Source organism: Dendrobium catenatum, unplaced genomic scaffold (genome assembly GCF_001605985.2).
Source record: "Dendrobium catenatum unplaced genomic scaffold, ASM160598v2 fragScaff_scaffold_621, whole genome shotgun sequence".
NCBI lineage: Eukaryota > Viridiplantae > Streptophyta > Magnoliopsida > Asparagales > Orchidaceae > Dendrobium > Dendrobium catenatum.
In genome coordinates this window covers 2,776,004-2,801,314 of record NW_021319083.1, presented here as the reverse complement: position 1 = coordinate 2,801,314, position 25,311 = coordinate 2,776,004, and the positions used below count along the sequence as shown (strand labels likewise).

The 25,311-nt window shown below is 35.7% G+C and overlaps 1 protein-coding gene across 2 annotated transcripts in view; it reads left to right on the top strand.

Annotated features, from left to right (window-relative positions):
- Nucleotides 1–24,995, top strand: part of LOC110091870 (phosphatidylinositol/phosphatidylcholine transfer protein SFH8) — a 34,553-nt gene extending 9,558 nt beyond the window's left edge. For both annotated transcript variants that reach the window (XM_020816134.2, XM_028695088.1), the window contains 11 exons: nt 12,935–13,201; nt 13,285–13,362; nt 13,475–13,576; nt 13,680–13,729; nt 13,822–13,921; nt 14,013–14,111; nt 14,198–14,314; nt 15,097–15,226; nt 23,975–24,363; nt 24,548–24,622; nt 24,697–24,995. In XM_020816134.2, the coding sequence (XP_020671793.1) occupies nt 12,935–13,201; nt 13,285–13,362; nt 13,475–13,576; nt 13,680–13,729; nt 13,822–13,921; nt 14,013–14,111; nt 14,198–14,314; nt 15,097–15,226; nt 23,975–24,363; nt 24,548–24,622; nt 24,697–24,717 (1,428 nt within the window). In that variant the 3' untranslated portion in view covers nt 24,718–24,995. The remainder of the gene's footprint in view (nt 1–12,934; nt 13,202–13,284; nt 13,363–13,474; nt 13,577–13,679; nt 13,730–13,821; nt 13,922–14,012; nt 14,112–14,197; nt 14,315–15,096; nt 15,227–23,974; nt 24,364–24,547; nt 24,623–24,696) is intronic.
- Nucleotides 24,996–25,311: the final 316 nt, after the last annotated feature.

Below are 25,311 nucleotides of genomic sequence, written 5' to 3'. Positions count from 1 at the left end.
GTATATTAGCTCAAATGATTATTTAGCCTTTTTTGCAAGAAAGGATTCAAGAAAGCGTAGAATTTCAATGTCGAACATCCGAGATTGATCGATCAAATTAGATATGGTAAGAAATCTAAATTATGAGTGTCTTATTTTGGTATTATATTATGCAAGGACAGGTTATGGGTTTCTATTTTTGGAGATTTGAGACAAGAGATTTTGCATGAGGATCACTATTCAGGCTACACTATTCATCCAGAAAGTAACAAAATGTATAGTGATTTAAAAGCTATATTTTCGTGGCCTAGATTGAATGAGGATGTAGATTTTATATCAAAATGTGAAGTATGTCAATTAGTGAAGACAAAGCTTCAGTAGCCGTGAGGTTTTCTACAGCTATTGCTTATTCTGAAGTAAAAATGGGAACAACTGTCTATGAATTTTGATATGAGTTTTTCTTAAGTCATGACAATGTCATAATATCATTTGGGTTATAGTGGATAGACTGATAAAGTCTATTCATTTAATTTTGATCCGATAATCTGATTCTATTAAAAGATTGATACATGTATATGTACGTGAGATCATCAAATTGCATGGTATACCAGAAGTTATAGTTTTTTACAGAGATGATGGGTTTACCTCTAGATTTTGGAGGGTGTATTCATCAAAGCTTGGATACAAAATTATATTTAAGTACGATATTTCACCCTCAAACTAATGGACATTTTGAGAGGATTATGTAAGTACTAAAAGATCTTCTATGTCATGCCTCAGGACTAAAGTGAGTTTTTTTTTTTCTATTTTTTCTTTCATTTATTTATTTCTTTCTTATTTATCAATAACAATCAATTTTCATTTACAACCAAATCAATTTGATATCTAAAAATGATTAATTACATAATAAAAAGTAAATAAACAATGGAAAACATAATTCACATATACTATAATCATTTATATGCTAAATCCAGTTACAAAATAATATACAATAGTCTTTATGAGCTACAAAAAATATACATAAACCAAAAATATTGAATAGTGACACACGGGCTGTTAAGAGAGTTGCTACTTAGCTTTGCAAGTTTTACATTCTTGCAACTTGTATATTTTGATGATTTCAAATATTATTGTTTTGATTATTATTTTCTTCTAACACATTTTGGAAGAATTATTTTTTGCTCTTGTGTGTACTAACATTTTAGAGAAATCATAACGATTTTACCCTTTCGTCCTAGGACGATGTCCTCTGAACTCGTGCTTTGAACTATTTGTCTAGACGATTTTACTCCTTCATCCCAGGACGATGTCCTCTGGACGTCCAGACGATTTTACCCATTCGTCCCAGTACGATGTCCTCTGGACTTGTGCTTTGAACTATTCAACCAGACGATTTTATCCTTTCATCTCAGGATAATGTTCTCTGTTCTTTGAACTTGTGATCCGTCCTGCATTTTCTTTCCAACGAACCTTGGGATAACTGTTCATACCGGACGAACCATGTTCGTACGGGATGATGATCGGGTACGAAGGCAGTTCATACCAATGTACATTGAGTTCGTACGCAACGGTTTTTATATTGTTCGTACGTACGAAATTGAATCGTACGGGACAATCATTAGCGTACATATTTGAAAAATTGCAGTTTTTGGATTGTTTTTTCGTGTCTTTCTTATAAAAGGTCAACTTAAGACTGTCTTGCAATCTTTTTGTCTTTTGGTCTTCGTACATACTAAAGGAAGATTAAAGGAGAGTGAGAGAGAGTGTTTGAAAGAGATTTCTTACTACTGGAGTGTGAAGGGTTCACTTAAGTTACTCAAAGGTAAGGATCTTAATTTGTAATTTGTAATTACTTCACTCTTCTCTTTTGTCCTCCTAGATTTCTCTTGAGAAGATCCTTCAATAATATACGGTTCTCTGCCGACACTTAGAGAGTGTGAACAGCGGAAGGTTCTTTGCCTATACTTAGAGAGTATGAACAGAGGAAGGTTCTCTGCCTACACTTGGAGGGTGTAAAAGGACGACGGTTCTCTACCGCATCGGGTAGTGGTGAAAGAGAGTTTTTGTGAAGGCTTCTCCGCTTTGCTGTATGGGCAAAAGGAGAGACACTAGCGGTAATAGTGTAATATCTGAAGTGGGAGACTTTAGGGAGTGGATGTAGGTCATGTTTGACTGAACCATTATAAATCTTGTGTCTTTTATTTTTCGCTGCTTTTTATTTTTCTGTTTTATTTGTGGTTGAAAAAGTTATTTTTTAAAAAAAATTATACAAAATTTTTTTAAAATAGTTTAAGAGGGAAAATTTTTAAATTATCAATTCACCCCCCTCTTGGTTAGCCATTGATACATAAGCTTAGGTCTAACAACCTAACTCATAATTATCAAGTAACAACAAGTGGTATCAGAGCTTAGTTTCAAAATCATAAGTTTAGACTACTTTTTTATTAACGACCATGGCTACATTTGGAAACCGAAATACACTTGAAGGTTACTCTATAACTAGACTTCCCTTGTTCGACAATATTCCTTTTGATTTTTAAAAAACACGCGTGTCAATATTTTTACAGTTACTAGATTACCGTATGTGGATCTTAGTTCAGGAAGGGTATACAAAACCAATTAGATTAGTTGACGGAGTTATAGTTGAAATTTCCTTTGCATATTGGATTGTTGAACAACGTGAATTAGCACAACTTAACGCTAAATGCTTGAATAGTTTCTTTTGTGCTCCTAAATTTGAAGATTACATGCGGGTTTTTACTTGCAAAAGTAGAAATGACATATGGGATAAACTTTGTATAACTTATGAGGAGACTAATGAAGTTAAACAATCCAGACTTAATATCTTGTTGCATGACTATAAATTATTTCATATGAAACAAAATGAATCTATTTCTGACATGTACACAAGATTCGCACAAATAGTCACCTCTTTACATGCATTGGTAGGGAACTAATAAATGCTGAAATGGTTAATAAGATACTTTGTTGTTTACCTACTATTTATGATGCTAAAATAACTGCGATTACAGAGTATAAAGAATCAAATGTTTACTCTATTGACAATCTTCTTGGATCACTAATTGCTTATGAGCAAGGAGTGAGTCAACGAAAGATTGATGTAGGAGAGCCATAAAAGGAGAAGAATATTGCACTGAAGGTGTAGGAGTTAGAGAGTGATCTATCTGTACCTGAGGATGAGGACGACATCGCTTTGATGACTAGACAGTTCAGATGCTTTATGAAGAGGAAGCAAAAGAGACGCCAGCAATGGAATCGAGATAAGTTCAATAAGAATGTCAAGGTTTCAAATGATGTTATTTGCTATGAGTGTAGGAAACCTGAACACATTAAGTTAGAATGCCCAAAACTCAAAGTCACTCCTAGCAAGAAGAAGGTAGAGGAGAAACCAATGGTGAAGAAGGGCAAGAAGAAATTTCAAAGAGCTTTCTGGGCTGACTCAGCTTCAGACTTGTCAGAGGTTGAAAAGGAAGAGGAAGTCACCAATCTGTGCTTGGTGGCCGATAATCTTAATCAATCAGATCAAGAAGAGATATGCGACTTGACTTACAATAAACTTTTAGAAGTCTCAGAACGCATATATATTGCATATAAGAAGTTAAAGAAAATACATGCTAGTCTGAATTTAGAATTACAAGAACTGCAAAGAAAACAAGAGATCCTTACAATAAACTTCCTTATCATGCTTTAATTGATAACAAACACATAAAATTACTTGATGAGTATGATGATTTAAATAAGAACCATGAAAATTTAAAATCATCCTAAGTAGAATTTGAAAAAGAATTTAAAGATTTTAAGGATGAATCAGAGAACAAGAATTATCGGATAAATTATACAAATCGTATATTGGAAGATATGAATACCTTTTACAAGCTGAAGATAAAAGCTCCCGAGGATAATAGGATACCCCAAACACTTAAAGATTTTACAAATCCTATTTTATATCCAAAATTTTTAAAACTTAGCAGGAAACAGAATAATTATAGAAGATTAAGAAACTCATTTCTTGGAGTCAAATGTCATAATTGTGGATTATTTGGACATATAGCACACACCTGTACTTTGAATAGAAAAACTTATTTGGTGTGGAAACCTAAGATGCATAAACCTAGACATATCATACATGCATTTGATTTAAAATTGCCAAAAGGAGAACCCAAACTCTCAGGTCTGACGTTTGATGATTTTGCAGGCACGCTCTCACATAAGACCTCGTGAGAGCATATGGTACTTGGACAACGGTTATTCAAAGCATATGACTTGAGACACTGCATAATTTATATCGCTGGAAGCCAGGAGTGGAGGCAGTGTTACACTTGGAGATAATAGCACAAGGAAGGTGGTAGGATCAGGTATGATAGGAAACTTGAAAAACTTTTTTATTGAAAATGTTTTGTTGGTAGAAGGCTTAAAGCATTATCTTCTGAGTATCAGTCAGCTATGTGATAAAGGATATTATGTTAAATTTTTTTCTACTAGATGCATATTAAGCCTGAATGATAATGATGCTTTGCATGGTATACGGGTAAACAATATTTATATGCTAGATTTGAATTGTATCAAAACTCCCACTGCTTTTTATTTTAAACTGTTTCTGATGAGTCATGGCTTTGGTATAAGAGACTTTGTCACTCTAGCATGAAAAACCTTAGAAGGATTACCCAAAAGAATTTAGTGAGAGGTATACCAAAACTAGACTTTACTAAGGACCACCTTTGTGATGCATGTTAATTAGGAAAACAGGTGAAGTCATCTTTTCAGTTCAATAAAGATCTTAGAACTAGCAAACCATTAGAGATTTTGCATATAGATCTTTTTGGATTAGTTGGAATTATAAGTCTAGGAGGGAAGGTATACGGATTTGTGATTGTGGATGATTATTCTAGATTCACATGGGTTAGATTTTTATATCATAAGGGTGAATTATTTAAAGAGTTTAGAGATTTTTCGACTTGGATTCAAAGGAAACTAGGATGTAAAATTTTGATAATTCAAAATGATCATGGAGGAGAATTTGAAAATGAAAAATTTGAAGATTTTTATAAGGAGAAAGGGATTAATCATAATTTTTCTACACCTAAAACCCCTCAGCAGAATGGGGTAGTAAAAAAAAAATAGAACATTAATAGAAGCCGCTCGAGTCATGTTAGCAGAATATTCACTTCCTAAATATTTTTGGGCTGAGATGGTTAACACAGCATGTTATGTTCTGAATAGGATAAATGTTAGATCAAACTTGAATAAAACACCCTATGAGTTACTTAAATAGAGAACACATAATTTGTCACATTTATATATTTTTGGATGTAAGGTGTTCATACAAAACAATGAAAAATTTGTCTTAGAAAAATTTGATCCAAAATCAGATGAATGAATTTTTCTAGGATACTCTGGTGTTGGAAAATCTTATAGAATATTCAATAAAAGAACTTTGATAATTGAAGAGACCACACATGTTATATTTGATGAATATGAAAGTTTGAAAGAGCCGATAATTGAAGAGGATGAGATAGAAGACTCACAAAAGGTTAAAAAAATAAATTTGAAAAAAATGGAGATAAAAAATCATTTTCCTAGAGATTTAAAATTTTCTAAAAACCACCATAAGAAATTGATTATAGGTGAACCGAGTGAGGGTGTTAGGATTAGGCGTGGACTGAACAAAGAAGTCAACCATTCAACCTTTATTTTAATGATAGAACCCACAAATATTGATTAAGCACTCTCGGATAAATTTTGAATATTAGCTATACAAGAAAAATTAAATCAATTTGTAAGAAATGAAGTTTGAAAATTAACTGCAAGACCAAATGATCAAAGTATAGTTGGAACTAAGTGGGTACTCAAGAACAAAATAAATGACTCATGAGCAGTCATTAGAAATAAGACTAGATTGGTGACTAAGGGGTATAATCAGATTAAAGGGATTGATTTTGAGGAGACTTTTGCCCATATAGCTAGTCTTGAAGCAATTAGGATTTTGTAGTCTTTGCCTGTTTTAGAGGATTTAAATTGTATCAAATGGATGTTAAAAGTGCAATTTTTAAATGGGGTGATTCAAGAGGATGTTTATGTGGAACAACCTCCAAGTTTTGAAAATTCTAAGCATCCAAATCATGTTTTTAAATTGAAAAAGGCATTATACAGATTGAAACAAGCACTTAAGGCTTTATATGAGAGGTTGAGCAGCTTCCTACTTGAGAGATCTTTTAAAAAAAGAAATGTGGACACAACTTTTTCTTTGAAAAAATTGGGAGAGGATATATTCATTATACAAATTTATATTGATAATATCATCTTTGGATCTTTAAATAAAAACCTTTGTGTTGATTTTTTTAAAACAATGAGTAGTGAATATGAGATGAGTATAATGAGATATTTGAGTTACTTTCTAGGCTTTAGCATTAAGCAAAATGAGGATGGTACATTTCTTAGTCAGTCGAAATATGTTAAGGACGTTCTAAAAAAATATGAAATGGACAATGCTAAACCTGTTAGTACACCTATGAGTTCCTCAGTTCAGTTGGATAAGGATCCTAAGAGAAAATCTGTTGATCAAAAGAAATTTAGGAGAATATTTGGATCTTTGCTTTACTTGACAGCTAGCTGACCCGATATCATGTTTAGTGTTTATTTATGTGCTAGATTTCAATCAGATCTAAAAGAATCATATTTGACAGCAGTAAAAAAGATTTTAAGACATCTCTTGGGAACTCAGAACTTAGGAATTTGGTATCCTAAGTTTAGCTCTTCATTTGAAATAATTTGATTTTCAGATTCGGACTTTGCAGGTTGTAGAGTTGATAGAAAGAGAATTTCTGGAACATGTCAATTTATTGAAAATTGTTTAGTCTCATGGTCCAGTAGAAATAGAATTCCGTAGCCCTATCTATTGTTGAAGCTGAATACATTGTCTTAGGAAGTTATGTGGCACAAGTACTTTGGTTAAAATAACAGTTGATTGATTTAGGATTAACAATAGGCACTATTCCTATTTATTATGATAACACTAGTGACATTTGCATTTCTAAAAATCCTATTTAACATTCAAGAACCAAATATATAGACATCAGGCATCACTTCATAAGGGATCATGTATCCAAAGGATGAACTCAATCATGTTTCAACAGAAAATCAACTTGCAGACATTTTTACTAAACCATTAGCCTTTGATACCTTCAGTACATTAAGAATAAGGCTTGGTGTGATTGACTTGAATGCTTAATTAAAAGTTTCTACAACATTGATGTGTGTTTTGATTAGTGTGCTTTCTAGTTTTGTGATTTTCCATATGTGAGTTTTTGTTTGTGTTTGCTTTTGTAATTTCCTGTCTGTTTGTTTTATGTATATTCACATCAAAATTCGTGTTTTTGAGTAATCATATGAAATTTCTAAGTGTGACATTCGTCTGTACGAAAATATCTTCGTACTGGAGGAATCCTATAGTGTATTAATTGATGAGTTGAATGGTTTGCATGCAGTTTTTCAATTTTTATAATTGTTCGTCTGTACGATTCACAAATCATCCGGACGTTGTGTATGTATTTGTATGTATGCATGTAAACGGTTATACGGATAAGATCAATTTTATTTCTGATTGTACGTATAAACATTCAGTTCGTACATACGAACACGTGGCATTTCTGTGTGAGGGACGTTTCAAACCGTCATAAAAATGATCTTAAATAACTGATCGTCTAGGACGAACACCTGTTCGTCTGTACGATTGTCTGGTCAAAAGTCTGTACGAAAGGACGCCTCGTAACTTGCATGTTTACGAAAAGCCATTTTATTTTTGGACACATTCATTCGTACATACGAATTTTTATTTCGTACGTACGAACTCAATATCATCTTGGACGGAATTATTTTCGTTCATACGAATGTTCGCTTTTCTTTAAATTGAAAGGGTTTAGAAATCAAACTTCATTCACTTCAAAAGCCTTTTCAATCTTCAAATCCCTTTCATCTTTTCTATGGCGAGTTCAAGCAAGAGGGTTAGGCACGCTAAGGAACTGACTAGGGGACCTTCCTCTAGAAATTCAGGAGAAAACTTTCTGTCCGAAGAAAATGAAGAGTCTTTTCCTAGGTTTGTATCCACAAAAATCACTCCCTCAAGAGTCCTTCTTCAGGAACAACTCACTTTTAAAGTGATGGACCTTTTTGCTTCTACTCAGTTTGATTTTATTCTGACTCTAATCCACTTCTACAATAAGGAAACATTCCACTATTTCCTTGCAAACATGTCTTTTAATTCTGACTAAAGTGTGATTAGATCCTTTGTTTTTAAGAAGAGGGTAGAAATAACTGAGGATTTGGGGATATTTCTAAATTTAAGGACTCAAGAGATTAGAGCCCATACTTTGACCTCTTCCACCAACTATGACTGGACTTGGATAAATCAAGTCATTAGAGGGATTAGAGGAGTAGGTCATATGCCTAAGGTAGCCACTCTTAACAGCAATGCCCAAATCATTCAGCATATTCTTCGTACTTCTATTATTCCTAAAGCTGGTGATCGAGTAAATATTACACCTCTTCTTTCCACAGTGACTTATCTGATTATGACTAGCCAACCAATAGATGAAGCCCAACTGAGATTGATCATGTTTCCCACAAGAGAAAGAAAAATATTGCCTTAGGATATCTTGTGACCTACATTTTGGAAAAGAAGTATGAACTAGTTCATCCTATTCAAAATCTAGAGGAGCCTGTCAACTACAGTGATAGATCATTTCAAGCCATCTTTAATAAAGATGATCATTTAGAAAGTAGTGACTCTGAAGAGGAAAGAAGAAGACCTCCTGCACCTGCTGGTAGACAGAATTTTTAGGATATGGTCCAGCGATTTGATCGTCTTGAGAGCCACTTTGATCAACGTTTTGATTAGATTGAAACTCATCTTCAACAGCAGGACTATCAATATCAACAAGATATGGGATGGGTTAGAGGTCAAATTGAATCAGTCAACATGAATATAACTATGATGAATAGTTATTTTAATATATTCAACTAACCACCTCCTTCAGATTAGGATCCCTCTGAGTGATGACTGTACTTCTTTTATGTTTCTCCTGCCAGATGTGATGTGATGTGATTGTTAGTTGTTATGTTTTTATGTCTTATGTGATGTGATTGTTAGCTGTTATGTTTTATGTGATGTGATATTTGGTGATTGTTAGTTTTTGATATTTTATGTGTTATGAATGTCTGTGTTTTGATATCATTTATGTTCAATGAATTATCTTTTACCAAAGATATCAATAAAAATTATCCTGTCTTGTTTTTACTATTTTTGATCTCATTCAGAAATATTCGTTAGCATATATGATTATCCTTAAAATATTGATCTAGTTAAGGATATCAATCTCATGTCTCTTGTGAGATTAATATAATTATTACAATTTAGATATTTTTTTTACTTCTCTTTTCAATATAAAAATCATTGTACTTAGAGAAATTTGAGATTTTAGATTATCGATTTTGTAAAGATCAAGTAAATACATGAAAATGTACAAAAATTAAAAGAATGCGTAATGGTTCGCAAATTAAAAAAAAAAAGAAGCACAAATTTAGCCGACAAATAAAAAGATGCATAAAGTGTGCCACAAATATTGAAAAGATGCGCAAAGCGCACAAATATATATTCTTTCTTCAATCTTTAATCTTTAAATTCAAATTAATCTTTTGTTCAATTTTATTTTCTATTGAAATTTGAAATATACAAATTTTTCATTCATATACATTGCAATAATTTTGCTTATCTCATTGTCTAAATTGATTCACACTCTTGAGATTTTTTTTCTAGTCTATGTTATCTCTATACTTAAATCATATGAATCTTTCTTTTTCTCTAATGACATTCTATTTTTATTACAAATATACCTTAATCTCTTTTAGGATAATTAAAGGCTTTTCTTATGACTTCTTACATTTTTTTATTTATTTAATTCTTCTTCTCTTTTTGCTGTTGTCAAAAAGGGGAAAACTATTATTTGTCATTTGATTGTGTTGTTCGTATTTTTGTGTATTGTTCGTTATTTTTGTGTTTTTGTTCGTATTTTATGATTGATTTTGTGTGTAAAAAACTTTAAAAATTTAAAATTAAAAATTGGATTAGTTTAACAATAATACCTCTTATTCTTACATGGTTATTCATTCAGGGGGAGTTTAGGAGAAATTTAGAACTTTTAAATCTATACAAACAATAATTATTTTGCCATCATCAAAAAGGGGGAGAATTGTTGAGAGAGTTGTTACTTAGCTTTGCATGTTTTACATTCTTGCAATTTGTATGTTTTGATGATTTTAAATATTATTGTTTTGATTATTATTTTCTTCTAACATATTTTGGAAGAATTATTTTTGGCTCTTGTGTGTACTAACATTTCAGGGAAATCATACTTCAGATTGTTGAAGATTTCAAGTCAAGATTTACTTATATATTTTGTAACTTGGAGTATGTATATTTTCTTTTACTTGAGTCTGAGAGAGAATTCGATTGTAATTGAGAAACTTAGCACACACACACCGGGGGAGAGTTATTAAAATTCACAATTTTATAATACTGATCGTACAGGACGAATCATGTTTGTACGGGACGATCAGGTCAGTTATACTCTCCAAAGAGCAATGAAACAAACAGAGCAGGTGAAATTTTTTCTAAGTCCTGATCGTCTAAATAATTTTAACCTCTTCGTCCCAGGACGATGCCCTCTGGACTCGTGCTTTAAATATTTGTCCAGACGATTTTACCCTTTCGTCCCAGGACGATGTCCTCTGAACTCATGCTTCGAACTATTTGTCTAGACGATTTTACCCATTCGTCCCAGAACGATGTCCTTTGGATGTCCAGACGATTTTACCCATTCGTCCCAAGATGATGTCCTCTGGACTCGTGCTTTGAACGATTTTTACCCCTTCGTCTCATGACGATGTTCTCTGTTTGTCCAGACGATTTTATAATTTCGTCTCAGGACGATGTTCTCTGTTCTTTGAACTTGTGGTTCGTCATGCATTTTCGTTCCAACGAGCCTTGGGAATAACTGTTTGTACCGGACGAACCATGTTCGTACGGGACGATGATCGGGAACGAAGGCAGTTCATACCAATGTACATTGAGTTCATACGCAACAGTTTTACACTTTTCGTATGTACGAAATTGAATCGTACGGGACGATCATTAGCATACAAATTTGAAAAATTGCAGTTTTTGGATGGATGTTTCGTGTCTTTCTTATAAAAGGTCCACTTAAGACTGTCTTGCAATCTTTTTGTCTTTTGGTCTTCGTGCATACAAAAGGGAGATTAAAGCATAGAGAGAGAGTGTTTGAAAGAGATTTCTTACTACTGGAGTGTGAAGGGTTCACTTAAGTTACTCAAAGGTAAGGATCTCAGTTCGTAATTTGTGATTACTTCACTATTCTCTCTTATCCTTCTAGATTTCTTTTGAGAAGATCCTTCAAGAATATACGATTATCTGCTGATACTTGGAGAGTGTGAATAACAGAAGGTTCTCTGTCTACACTTGGAGAGTGTGAATAGTGGAAAGTTATCTTCCTACACTTGGAGAGTGTGAACAGCGGGAGGTTCTCTGCCTACACTTAGAGGGTGTAAAAGGATGACGGTTCTCTGCCGCACCGGGTAACGGTGGAAGAGAGTTTTTGTGAAGGCTTCTCCGCCTTGCTGTGGGGGCAAAAGGAGAGACACTAGTGGTAATAGTGCAATACCTAAAGTGGGAGACTTGAAGAGTGGATGTAGGTCGTGTTTGACCGAACCACTATAAATCTTGTGTCTTTTATTTTCCGCTGCTTTTTATTTTTCTGTTTTATTTGAGGTTGAAAAATTGTTTTTTTAAAAAAATTATACAAAATTTTCTTAAAACGGTTTAAGAGGGAAAAATTTTAAATTACCAATTCACCCCCCCTCTTGATTAGCCATTAGGACATAAGCTTAGGTCTAAAAATCTAACTCATAATTATCAAGTAACAACACGGGCTAGCTAAATGGTATGCATGTTGCAATCTCTGCAGGGGAGAGTAGTTGTTTAACCATTAGCTGGTGTCAGTTGTTGCTTTGTGAGGTTATGCTCCTTTCGAGTGAGTGCCTCTTTTACCACATGACCATTTTGATCGAGTTCTTTGATGAAAACTTGATAGATACCTACGAGTTACCTATACTAGCATATATGAGCATACAGTGTGAATGTGACTAGCATTAATTTTATACTTTTATTTGCTTTGGGGAATTATCACATTTCTTTTGCTATAAAATGATTTAACAATTTTGTGCTCAAATTTATGATTGCTATAATTATCACATTTCTTTTGCTATAAAATGATTCAACCTTTTTGTGCTCAAATTTATGATTACTAAGAAGTTCAATAAAATTTGGCTTTTATTGCATTCATATAATGCGTTTTCATATGTTGCATTATGTATGTTACATTCTTTCCACTGCGGTAAGTTTCTTTCTAATGCTTAGCAATTATTCTTTGATTCAAACTATAATCAAGCAAATGCTATTTTTCTTGGCAATATCTTCTCCATTGAAACATTTTCTGATTAAAAAATAGAGCTCCGCATAAATTTTTCTCCGGTATAAAGTTGCCGTGACATATGCCCCGGCATTTAGTTGCAGTGTGTCGTTTCTATATCTTTTATTTTTCTTTGCTCAAGTTTTCATGTTACATTTTTTTTTGCTTAATGTGCTGCTTGTTATTCAATTTTTAAGGAATCTTGTTGTCTTTTTGGCTTGCATGCATCACGTTCCATTAAATAAAGCTGCTAATGTAAGAGATTTCTCTAGAAGGAACCTATTGAGCTTTTATTTCTTTCTTTCCATGTACTTGTGATTTATACCATCAGAGTGATAATTCTTTACATTTTTTGGGAGTTTATACATGTTTAACGTTATCATTTTTGCTGCCAGGATTTTCAGTATGAAGAACTACCTGAAGTTTTGAAGTACTATCCGCATGGTTATCATGGCGTTGACAAGGAGGGGAGGCCAGTTTACATTGAACAATTGGGAAAAGTTGAACCGAACAAACTTATGCATGTTACAACTATTGACCGATATGTGCGATATCATGTGAAGGAGTTTGAGAGGAGCTTTTTGATCAAATTTCCAGCTTGTTCAGTTGCTGCTAAACGGCATATTGACTCCACTACAACTATTTTGGATGTGCAAGGCGTGGTACGTACTTCTTTTTCCTGTAGTTTCTGCAGTCGAAAATGTTGTTTCCTGCCTCTCATTTTGACTTTTCTTTCTGCTAATAGAGTTTGAAAAACTTCAGCAAGACTGCAAGGGAACTGATTCAAAGGTTACAAAAAATTGACAATGATAATTACCCTGAGGTATGCTATCTAGTTACCGTTCTTAATAGTTCTTCCTTTAACCTCAATTCAGGCACATGCCATAACATATATTTCAGGAGATCTCTCACATATGCCTTTAATGTTCATGCAGACATTATACCGCATGTATATTATCAATGCTGGCCCCAGTTTTAGGTTGCTATGGAACACTGTAAAATCATTCCTCGACCCAAGGACAACTTCAAAGATAAACGTGAGTTACGTTTTTTATGTTTTTTCCTCACCTTTGACTGGTTTCTCTTTTTCCAGTGATCTTTAGAATAATATGATGACTACTGTTTATTTAAATTCCTCAGGTTATTGGTACCAAGTATCAGAGTAAGCTTCTTGAAATTATTGATACTCGGTATCCATTCTAAACTAGATTTTCTTGCTAATAACATGATTCTTATTAATTCAAACTTAAATTTAGTTTTTTTAATATTTAATTTCCTTCAGTGAGTTGCCAGAATTTTTTGGCGGTACTTGTACCTGCGGTGATGTGGGAGGATGCCTGAAGGCTGAAAAAGGGCCATGGAAAGACCCTATTATTTTGAAGGTCTGTATTGGCTAATTCTTTGTATTTTTTTTCTTTGCCATAATGTTAGTCATTGCAGTTAATTTTTAAAATAATTCTTTTGGACATGCAGATGGTTCTTAGTGGAGAGGCCCAATATGCCCGGCAAATAGTAACAGTTTCTAGTGGAGAGGGAAGGCTAATTGCTTATGCTAAACCAAAATATCCAATAGTAAGGCCTTTTTGCTTCATTCGCTATTTAAGCCTTGATGATTCTTTATTCTTTAGAAATTAAAACTCTTCCTCTTGCTTGGCCAGGTGAAGGGAAGTGATAATTCCACTACTGAATCTGGATCAGAAAAAGAGAATATTGCATCCCTTAAACCAATAGAGCCTTCCGTCTCATACAACTTTTTAAGCCCTGTGCGAGAACCGGTAAGATTGATTTTAAACCAACCCATTATCCTGCTTTTACTTTATCCCAAAACGCACAACAATAGCAGACCCATAATTATGATTGTTTGTAGGATTGCAGTATCCAATGTGACTAGCTAGTTTCTGGACTTGCAAGGATTAAATATTATGTGAAAATTGACTTAAATTTCTTTATAATATTTTTCTTGTCTACCGTCGTGTCTTTTTTCTAGAATCTCATGCATTTTAATAATTTTTTCCTCGATTTTGCTGGCTGATTCATTATGGTCGTTTATAGTTTGTTCTCATTGTTGCAAGTTAGATGCAGATACAAAACTACGTTTTTTTTTTTTTTTCGAGTAGCCCTTTGGCTACTCCATACTAAACTACGTTGTTTGGTCACTTTTTATTGAAGATGACCTATTATGCTTGATAAGGAGCTAGCCCATGCATTGAAGGAATTGTGATATGTTTAATGGCCCTAAACATAGTTATAGGTCATCGTCTTGTACACAGCATTATCTATGTTATTAATAAAGTTCACAGCAAGCTCCACTCACCTCTATCGCTCTTTCAATGACTTCTTATTTGGGTTCTTAAATGTGAGTGTTTATTAACCTGTAAGTGGCACCTTTAAATGCAATGCATGCTCCACCCATGCGTTAAATAGACAACTGCGATCTTACCATATAGAGAATCATGCAGCAGTTAGGACGACGAAATCACTGACAATTTCTTTGATGTATTTACCACTAAAGTTTGTAGAACTTACTAGTTAGTTTTCTTTTGTCTTTTTTTTCCAGCCAAAAATGATAGGGAAGGGCACCCACCCTTTAAGATCCTCAGAACCTGATGAGCATAGTCCAATAATTGACAAGGCTATGGATGTAGGATGGACAAAAGAGGCTTCTAAAAGGTCATCTGCACTCAAAGGTTTGTGGTTTAGTTTGTTAGTTATGGAAGTAATCTGGTACTGCCCTTATATAAATGTGGAAATTTTGATAAGGAAGAATAGGATTACTTTATTACTGTCTCAGTAACCTTCACGTGAAATTAGTATAATTGTTTCCATGGCAGATTTTAATTTTTCTTATTCCGCTAAAGCTTTTCAAAGCCATAAACTCGTAGCAGTTTGAAGTTTTAACCAGAAAGTAATTACGCTAAGTTCTTGAAGTATGTAGCTAGGGGAAGATTCGACAGATTTGGAAGATGATTTAAAAACCGATTGGCATAGACCTGACTTCTGAATAATCTGAACAGATAGGAAACGTGACGTTACAACATGGGATATCTACAAATAGACTATACTCCAGTATAACATAACAACTTTTTTCGATGCAAAGATGAACATTACTCCTGAAACTAAGCGTTTGTTTGGACGGCTTTCTACCGGATTTTTCTTCCTGAAAGACCATAGCTTTATTTGGCTAAAACTTCTTGGTTATCATTTATCAAAAATATTTATGCTGAGAAGTTGCTTTTTACATGCAGATATTCTAGAATGTGGCAGCTTTTAGAAAGCTGCCATCCAATTTTTCCAAAGATAAATAATTTATAATATTTGCAATAATTTTTAAAATATTTTTACAAACAACAACTTTATAATTATTTTTGCAAACAGTTAAGTCAGCCTAAATAGACCGTAAGAGTTTGTTGTGGGTAGTTTTCTCATAGTTCTGCTCTCCACATAGCAACCACAGTTCTATGGCTATGTTAGACATCAATACGTTTTATTGGATCCTAAGATCATACAATCACAGTATGAAGTATGGTCTACAAACAGGATAGACTAACTTACAAGTATAAAAGTCTACTAAAGAAGAAGAAAGAACTAAAAACATTCCACATGGACACTATAACCCACACACAAAAAATAAGAATACATCTTTGGCCAAATAAATATCAAACAAATAGTGCCCAATTGGTCTATACATATATAGCAAGCACTAGTTTATTCCTTTTTATTCTATTTTAAGTTTAGTTTAGATAGATGGATTTTTTATTATAAAATTAGTCTACCTAATTATATAAATACCCCTATATTGTAATGAAAGGCTTATGGAATAAAAATTTCTAGTTTCTCTTTCCCTCCTCTTTCTCTTTTGTAGTCTACACCTACTCAAAAAATGCCCTGCCTTTTTGGATGCCAAGAAGCTTATCAAATGGTGCTCTCATTGCACTAATCTCAAGCCACCACAAGTTCTTCCATGTATGTTTTTCCTCACTAGCCACAAGTAGCAACCGTAAGATCTGTTGTTGCTCCACCCGACCTGTAATTTTTTCCCTCTAACCACAGGCAGCATTCCAGGCACAGAATTTGCTCTAGTTGAACTGTAGTTCGCTTCCTGCCAGATGGATTTCCTGCATTCTACACATTCTCTCCAGAAATTGGCGGCCATTGTTCTTCTTTCAAGATCTGACCAGCTGGCTATGCAGTCTGTACATCCTCTCCAGAAATTTGCTGCATTTTTCTTTTTTCAAGATCTGCAGTTTGAAGATCTGCTGATCCATACAGAAGAACAGCAATTTTCCAGGCCAGTCAGACCACCAAACAGCCCTTTCTGCCTCTAAGGCTGCCAGCTATTTCCAACCAATTATTTTTCAAGTCAGCCATTTAGGTTCACCATCAACTAGCTTCTGTTTTACACGCTCCATCTGCACGTTTCGATCCACCTTTTTCAACAATGCATCAGGTTCTCCATTCTTTTGATTTTCTTGTTGTTTTCAGATTTCCAAATACATCTGCTTGTTTTTTTTTCTCCTTGTTGATAGGTACTACTTCTTGTTATCAAGAACCTCATGTTGTCCAAACTCCGTCAGCCACAAATATCAAATCGACATAAAGAACATAGATTTGTTTTGTATGCTTCCACTGGCACATCCTTACAACAATTCTAGGCTTTTATGGACTCCATTGACAAGCGTCTTGGCAGATTGTGCATAGACTGCACACATTCTTGTTCCCATCAATAACCTTCTTCTTCCGCCAACATTCTCGGTTATGTTATCCTAATTCCTTCTCAACAAACTTCACCATCCCCTGTGAATTTTTCTTTTCCTAAATCAAGAAAAATTGAACTTTGCTGTTTTAATGGATCTGGCAACAAAACTTGGATCTTTAAAGTACTTGAATACTTCGATTTTTATAGTACGCCCAAATATCATTGTGTTTGTGTTGTATCACTTCACCTTAAAGGTCTAGCGACTACTTTGGACCAATGGTTAAGAATGAAAGGTCAATTACTTTTTTGGCCTGACTTTATGTTATATTTACAGCAACATTTTGGTATTTCTATATATGAAGCTTTACATGGCAATCTTTCAAAACTAACTCAACAAAATTATGTCCTTGAATACTAAACTTTTTTCAAAACCCTTGCTTTTAAAGTCCCTCATTTATCAGAATTCATCCTCGTTAGTTATTTTATCTTCAAACTTAAACAAGAATTATGACTTGATCTTTTACTTGCAAGACTGACTTCACTCTTGGTTACAATTGAATTAGCTAGGGGTGTCAACCAGACTTGAAACTTGACTCAGAAAATTCCAAGTTCGGATATTTTATGAAGCAACAAGAAGCCATCCCAAACGAAGCCTGAATCTCTGAGAAAACTACTCTAATCAGTACCTGCTTGAGAAGAGCTGTTGTTCTGTCATTAGGCTCCCAGATGTGGCATCAAGTTGGAACCTTTTGTTGTAATCTGAAATTTAGATGAGGAAATCATCAGTGTAAAAGGTTTATTGAAAAGCCTATTGCAAATTTCAACAACGTTATACACAGCTTGACAGAGAGCCAAGCCCTCTGCAGACCTCATCAAGATATCCCTCCATCTCCTTGGGTTCTAGCACAATTTGTGTGCTTGAAAGCTGCTTTAAGAAGTAATAAGAAAGTCATCCCAAACGAATCCTTAATGTCGGAAGCAACTTGGAAAAGACTAAACTATAACAAAACTAAGTGGGTAATCAAGGAAATGGAACCACTCACAAACTGATTCATAATTAAAACAAATTTAGGCTCAAAGTATCTTCAATTATCACGATAGTAGTGAATCTCAGTTCAACCAAATTCCGAACATTGAGTTGGACAAGATTATTGAGGCTTGCAAGTTTTTTAATGAACAGTGGTTGTGCATCCAGTATACTGTACACAAGCAATTGTTGAAAGGTTTGTGATAAAATGAACTTCTATGAACCAGCATAAAAGACCCATCAAATGGCTGAAATGCCCCCCCCCCACATGCACTACAATATGTATACACATAGGTACACAAAAAGGGGTAAATGTATGAAACACGCACATGGGCCCTGACGAGCATGTTATTGCTACACATGTGATGTCTAGAGATGCTGCGCGGGTCGACAGGGTCCGAATCATCAAACAAATATGCGGTTGCAGCAACCGGTATATTTGTTTTGATATATTCATATTAGACATTCAGTGTCTACAATCAAGATAATACACTAACAAAGGCATAAAGCCTGTGAAACCCGATCCTCCTATACGAATAAATAGGATTCGATAGGGTTTAATTATTAAATGCTCCAAAACACCCGCATGGGCCCCGACGAGCATGTTAATGGTACACACATGACGTCTAGGGATGCTACACCGGTTAATAAGTGAATTCTAGTTCGAGCCCAATCCTTTTATGTGAGTAAATAGGAGTTGATATGGTTCGGACCATCAAATAAATATGCGGTCGCAAGGTAGACTGTGATATTTATTTTATACATTCATATTAGGTCATTAAGGCCAATAATTAAGATAATTCACTCACAAGGGTATAAAACCTATAAAATCTGATCCTCTGTTGACAACTCGGCAGAGTTGGCAAGGTTCAAAATATAAATATTTTCAAATGACATCTTACACCCCTGTGATGACCGTGTTGAATGCAAATTTCAACCGGAGGGGTGATTCAAACATTTTCCAACGCCACCCAACTACTCCAAAATCCAAAATCCTGAAAATTCCAAAGCCCAAGATATTTAAAATTTGAAAATCAACCATCCAACCACTTAAAGCAAAATTAATCCACCATCCGCAACAGTTTGTCGAGGTGGACAAATTAGAAAACTACTTCAGCTCACCAAATGGCACCGTAGGATAAACGGTTATGATCCGGGGCCCTTTGAACCGAGTGGTTATGAATTCAAATGGCATCACGAAATACCGATTATGGCCAAAGCCAATACGCTCCTTAGTGGCATCAAATCCTTGAGATATGAATAAATAGGATGTGATCGATAGGGCATAAAGTCCTTTGTTAGCTAAGGCGGATTCAAATTTGTCCGCCTAGACAAGCATTCACCCCAGGTCTACAAGGTCCCCTTGGACTAGGGGTGTCAATTTTTTACCCGACCCAGAAAAATTCGGGTTCAGGTTGACCCATTTAACAAACAGGTCGGGTTCGGGTTCAAATTTTTGACTCGTTTCAACAATGGGTCAGGTTCGGGTTGATCCAAGAACTTGAAATCAACCCGACATTGACCCGAAAGTCTACTCCAACCCGGTTTCCGCCTGCACTCGCGACATCGCCAGACTCCAGCTGCTACGCTCGCGAGGTGATGCGGTCCCGCACTCGCGTGCGAACTCCGCCAGTCCGCCCATTGTCGCGCAGTGCACACGACTCAGCCGGTCAGCCGGTCAGTCCGCACCCTGAACTCGCGCGGTCGCGCCGTCGCTATGTCGCGTGGTCCCTCCTCTCGCAGACTCCGTCCGCACGCGCGGTCCCCCAGGAGGCGCGGACTCCGTCCGCACTCGCGTGGTCGCGCGGTCTGCGAACTCTGTTCGCACTCACGTAGTCACGCTGCGGTGTGCTCGGGACTCCGCCTTCTACCGTGTGGGTCTGGTCGGGTCAACCCAGCAACCTGCGCGGGTCGGGTCCGGGTTGAAATGTCCGACCCGTTTGCAAAATCGGGTCGGGTTCGGGTTGACCCGTTTAGATCCGGGTCAACTCGGGTCCGACCCGAACCCGACCCGTCGACCCGAATTGACACCCCTACCTTTGACGAAGCAACCCATGGTTGCCGACAAGGATCCTTCTATCGAGTTGGGTCGACTACCTCCTCTGACTAAGTAGACTAGGGACCACGATGGCCCGAGACGACATAACCATGAGATCTTGATAAGGTCCATCATCCATTCCCCCCACCATCCGCTTTAAGTGCAAGATGGTGAAATTTCAAATTTTAAACATCAACCCTCTCAGTCATCCAAGCCCAATGCTGCTACTATATCCCAGATAACACGTATTCTCTATGTATCTGATTGATGACTAGCCTTAATCGAAAGTTCTCTCTCGTTATCGGGAGGGGTAATTAACTATAGGGGCTTTCGCCTATAAAAACTAGAACTCAGATCATAAAGTCCTCACCAAATGAAGGAGAAATCTCTGGGTAGTGTCTTATCTACAAACTCATTTGCCTTCTAAAATTTACCCCGAAACTTATTCTTTAAACCCACCCTCCCCGAAAAGAAAAAACAAACGGTCGGACGGAGGCCGGGGCCGAATTTTCGGAGCCCACAATTGGCTCCAGTTGAGGTCTTCTCTTTCTCCTTCCACGATTTTCACCTCATCTTTCTCCCTACGGATTTCAGAATTCGTGCTTTTCCCTTCTACCCCTTTTTCTATGGAAGTTGCTGTTTGGTTGTGGATTTCTAATATTTTCTTCTTCATGTCCCGGAGATCGGCTACTTATCTTTTCATAGAGGAAATCCTTTCCTCCTGTTGTCTTGATTTGATTCATCTCCCCTTCAAGACTTTCTTCTAGCGCATCTATTTTCTTGGCCACCATCTCGATCCGGATTTTTGTAGATCCAAAAATTCTGGATTTGGATTAGAAAAAACAGCAACTTTCTCCTTTGCCGGCCCAAAATCAGCCACAGGAAATTGCCAAAATCAGCCCACTAACGGTCCCATGACTTTCTCTGATATCAATTTCATAGGAAATACTTTAGTTCGCAAATAACTCTAAGGGTAATACTTAAGTTCGTAAGCAAACCTATCTCCGATTGGTGAAAAGCAGTGAGAATAATGCAAAAATCTTGGAGAAATCAGCCCCAAAATGTTGTATTGCAACAAGGAAATCAAAAGCCAAACAAACACGAAAGAAAGATACAAGTGACCCTCAATTCGAGAGGAGAATCGTTCTCTCCCAATCTCTAGACGAAGAAATCTAGAGTCAAGATGCCAAAGAACTCATAGAGAAAAACAAAACAAAGCATGCATAACCCTAACCCTAAAACAACTCATACTATTAATACATCGATTCCCTAATTCAAATTCTTTCCCACTCTCCCTAGCCCCCCTTCTCTCTTTCCTTGCTTTGCTCCTAGTGGGGCCTACTGCTTAAGGCGGCAACATTAATGGGAGGCGGCACTTGTCTGCCTCCTATAGACAATATCCGGCCTCTGGGCCGGCTGGGCCGATTCAGGATGAACTGGCCTAACAGATGCTCAGATGGATGAGTGGCTTTACTCTTAGAGACAACATGCAAAATGAGCGTATACGTGAAAAGGTTGGAGTAGTTCCAGTGGCAGATAAGATTAGAGAGAGTCATCTTAGATGGTTTAGTCACATAAAATGACGGCCTTTTGATGACCCGGTTAGGAGAGTAGATGTATTATATGTAACCTATGTTAAGAAAGGTAGATATAGACCTAAAAAGACTTGGAAAGAAAATATTAGAAATGACCTTTCTTTATTAGTCTAAATGAGAATTTGGCTCTAAACCAGACACAATGGAGAAAAAGGATTTATGTAACCTGCCCCACGTAGTGGGATAAAGGCTTGTTGATGTTGTTGTTGTTCTATGGTATTCATCAAAATGTTGCTGACTTTGTTAGCATCTATCTATCTTGTCAAAAAAATCAAAGCCTCTACCCCTCCTACTAGACTCCTTTCTCCTCTACCAGTACCTTTGTAAGGTTGAGAAGATTTGTTTACAGTCTCCATTATTGGTCTACCTAATTCTAAAGGCTACATTGCCATCTTGTTAGTCATTGATCACTTATTCAAAATATGCCAATTTTGTCATTTACTTACAACATATTTAGCTACTAAAGTTGTTGATCGTTTTGTAAATATGATTGTCAGATTATATGGTTTTCTAAAAACTATCATGTATGGTAGGGATAGCATTTTTTTAAGTTTTTTTTTGGTGTCATCATTTTTACTTTAAGTACTACCACACTCCATTATAGTATTTTCTCTCATTCTCAAACAGTTGGTCAAAAAAAGGTTCTAAATCACTATTTAGAACAATATCTTCATCCATATACCTCAATATCTTCATCCATATACCTCCTCTACTCCTAGATTATGGTTGACTTTTTTTTGTTAGATGAATTATGTCATCGATACTTTTTTTAACAAATTGTGACACACTTCTCCAATACCTCCGACAAAATATACAATAAGCACAATATTGCATGATAATAATGACAAAATGCCATAAAAAGATTTGCACTTATTAGTAGGTGTTGTAGTCATGGTCAAAGCTACAACCATGACAAAATTCTATCATTAGTCGCACACATTCTAAATTAGCTAAACATTATTTTAGAACTTTCCTAATTGAAAATGTTATTAGCGAAATGGTTTATTGCCAACCCTTCCTTCCAAAAGTAATATTCGTCATGTTTTTCTTATTTTCTTTTTGAAACCATTTAAAGGAACTCCTTCATTAAACAATTCACAATTACCCAATTACAGTTATAACAATCAACCCCTCCTTGTACCTTATGTTTTCTTAGCCTCACATATTATATAACTTGGCAGTCAGCCTCACCTTTAGCTATAATTGAAATGAAAATTAAAATCTACCGGATGATGCCACATGTGAAAGTTTTATAAAAAAGTTATTTTTTATGTCAATGGAAGTGTTAGATATCACCACATTTTATTGGATCCTAAGATTGTACAATCAAAATGTGATGCGTGGTCTAAAAACATGGCAGACCAACTTATAAGCATAAAAGTCTACTAAAGAAGAAGGAACTAAAAACATTCCACATGGACGCTACAACGCAAAGGATCACAAAACATCTTTGTTCAAACAAATGTCAAACAAATGGTTTAGTCCAATTGGTCTATGCATATATAGCAAGCACTAGTTTATTCCTTTTTATCCTATTTTAAGTTTGTTTTAGATGGATCGATTCTTTATTGTGAATTTGGTCTATCTAATTTGTATAAATACTCCACATATTGTAATACAAGGCTTATGGAGTGAAATTTCTGTTTTCTCTTCCTTCTTGGACGCCAGGAAGCTTATCAGGCTACACCTTTTTGTAACTTCTTTAAAAATAGTGGCGAGAAATAATTTTTTATAATCAAATCTACTAGTATATGGCAGTTGCAAGAAAGTCGTCATCCCATTTTTTTCAAATGGAAATAAAGTTAGAATACTAACACTAGCTTTTAAAAAATCTTCTTTCCCTATAATTATCCAACAACTTTTCCAACAGTCTACCCAAAATGAACCTTAACTTTAAGGCTCCATCTTAATCTCCTAACCTTTGAATAATTTGGTCTTCGGTCTGGTTTAAAGACTTCAGTTTTGATAATTTTTAGGCTTCAGATACAAAGTTCTCTCTCCGTCAAAATGCTGCATCCATCGATTTATTCTCCAAATTTCTTCTGTTCACAAGCACTGAAATCAATTTCCGTGAAGCAGGTTTGGCAGAGACTCACAAGTCTACGGATGGAACACCCAAACAAATACTTGCATTTATTATGTCCTTTGCCATGGCTCTACTTACACTGCTTCATACGGTCACCGGTTTTGCCAAAAAGAAGCTTCAACAAGGAAACTGTGAATCTATTTGGCGTGATGCAGCATTAGCTAAAAACTCGGCACCTAAGGAGTTTCAGCCATCATCTACCCATGGTTTTACAGAGGCCAACCTCCTTTCATCCGTTCTAAAAAGGCTCAGTGAGCTGGAAAAAAATTTTGACATCCTCCAATCTAAACCATTAGAAATGCCTTGTGAGAAGGAAGAGTTGCTCAGTGCTTCTGTTCGCCGTGTGGACGCATTAGAAGCTGAACTTATTGCTACCAAAAAGGTATTTTAGCTTAGCAAATCCAAGTACTTCATGGAAATTATATATTTTTATATGAGCATTATGCCATTCATCCATTGGTCTAACTTCTGTGAATAATTTCATGAATTTCCCTGAATTATAACAGCTCAGTTTTACTATCTTTTTTGTTTTTTATATTCTACTATGATCTAATTTGATTGGATAGGCTTTATATGAATCTCTAATGAGGCAAGAAGAACTGTTGGCCTATATTGACCGCCGGGAACAAGCTAAATTTCGGGTTAGTAGAGGCCATATGTATGTATTTTACCATTTTCTTCATCGCTTGATTGTTGACCTATATTGTTCCTGCAGAAGAAGAAACGTTGCTGCTGAAGCAAAGGTAGCCGTTATGTTTGGTCCCGCTGTTCTGCTATTCCCCTTTGATGAGTAAGAGAAGATAATTCAATTTTATTTATTGAAGGAAAAATGTTGTTTATTTATAAATGATGGAGAGGAAATTCTTCTGGCCGCCTGTCGGGACTTTAAACTTTGCAATAAATATAAGCTTTCACCCACTTGCTCATAGGAATATGTTGTAAAAACTAACACCGTATCGATCTAATGGGCTGTATTTTTCTATGAGTGAAAAAATATAAGTGAATTTTGTGATTCTTTTAGCATTAAAGTGGAGTTTGTTGGGATACAGGCAACATGGAAAAAACAACACAGTATCGTTCTAATGGTCTTTCTGCTTGTTCGTAGTTTTCAAAACTTCAATGGAGGTTTTCACAGTACAAAAAGGCCCCTAGCTAAGATGACAGTTGCCATGGGAGCTTTTATTCTGTACAGAGACGGGACGGGAGAACCGTCCGGTTAAGCACTGGGTACCCAGCGGTACCGAGTGCTGGTACCGAGCTGGGTACCCACCAATAAGGTTACGTGGCACATTTTTATTGGTCTCCGGGCGCCCATCGCACTCCGCACAGA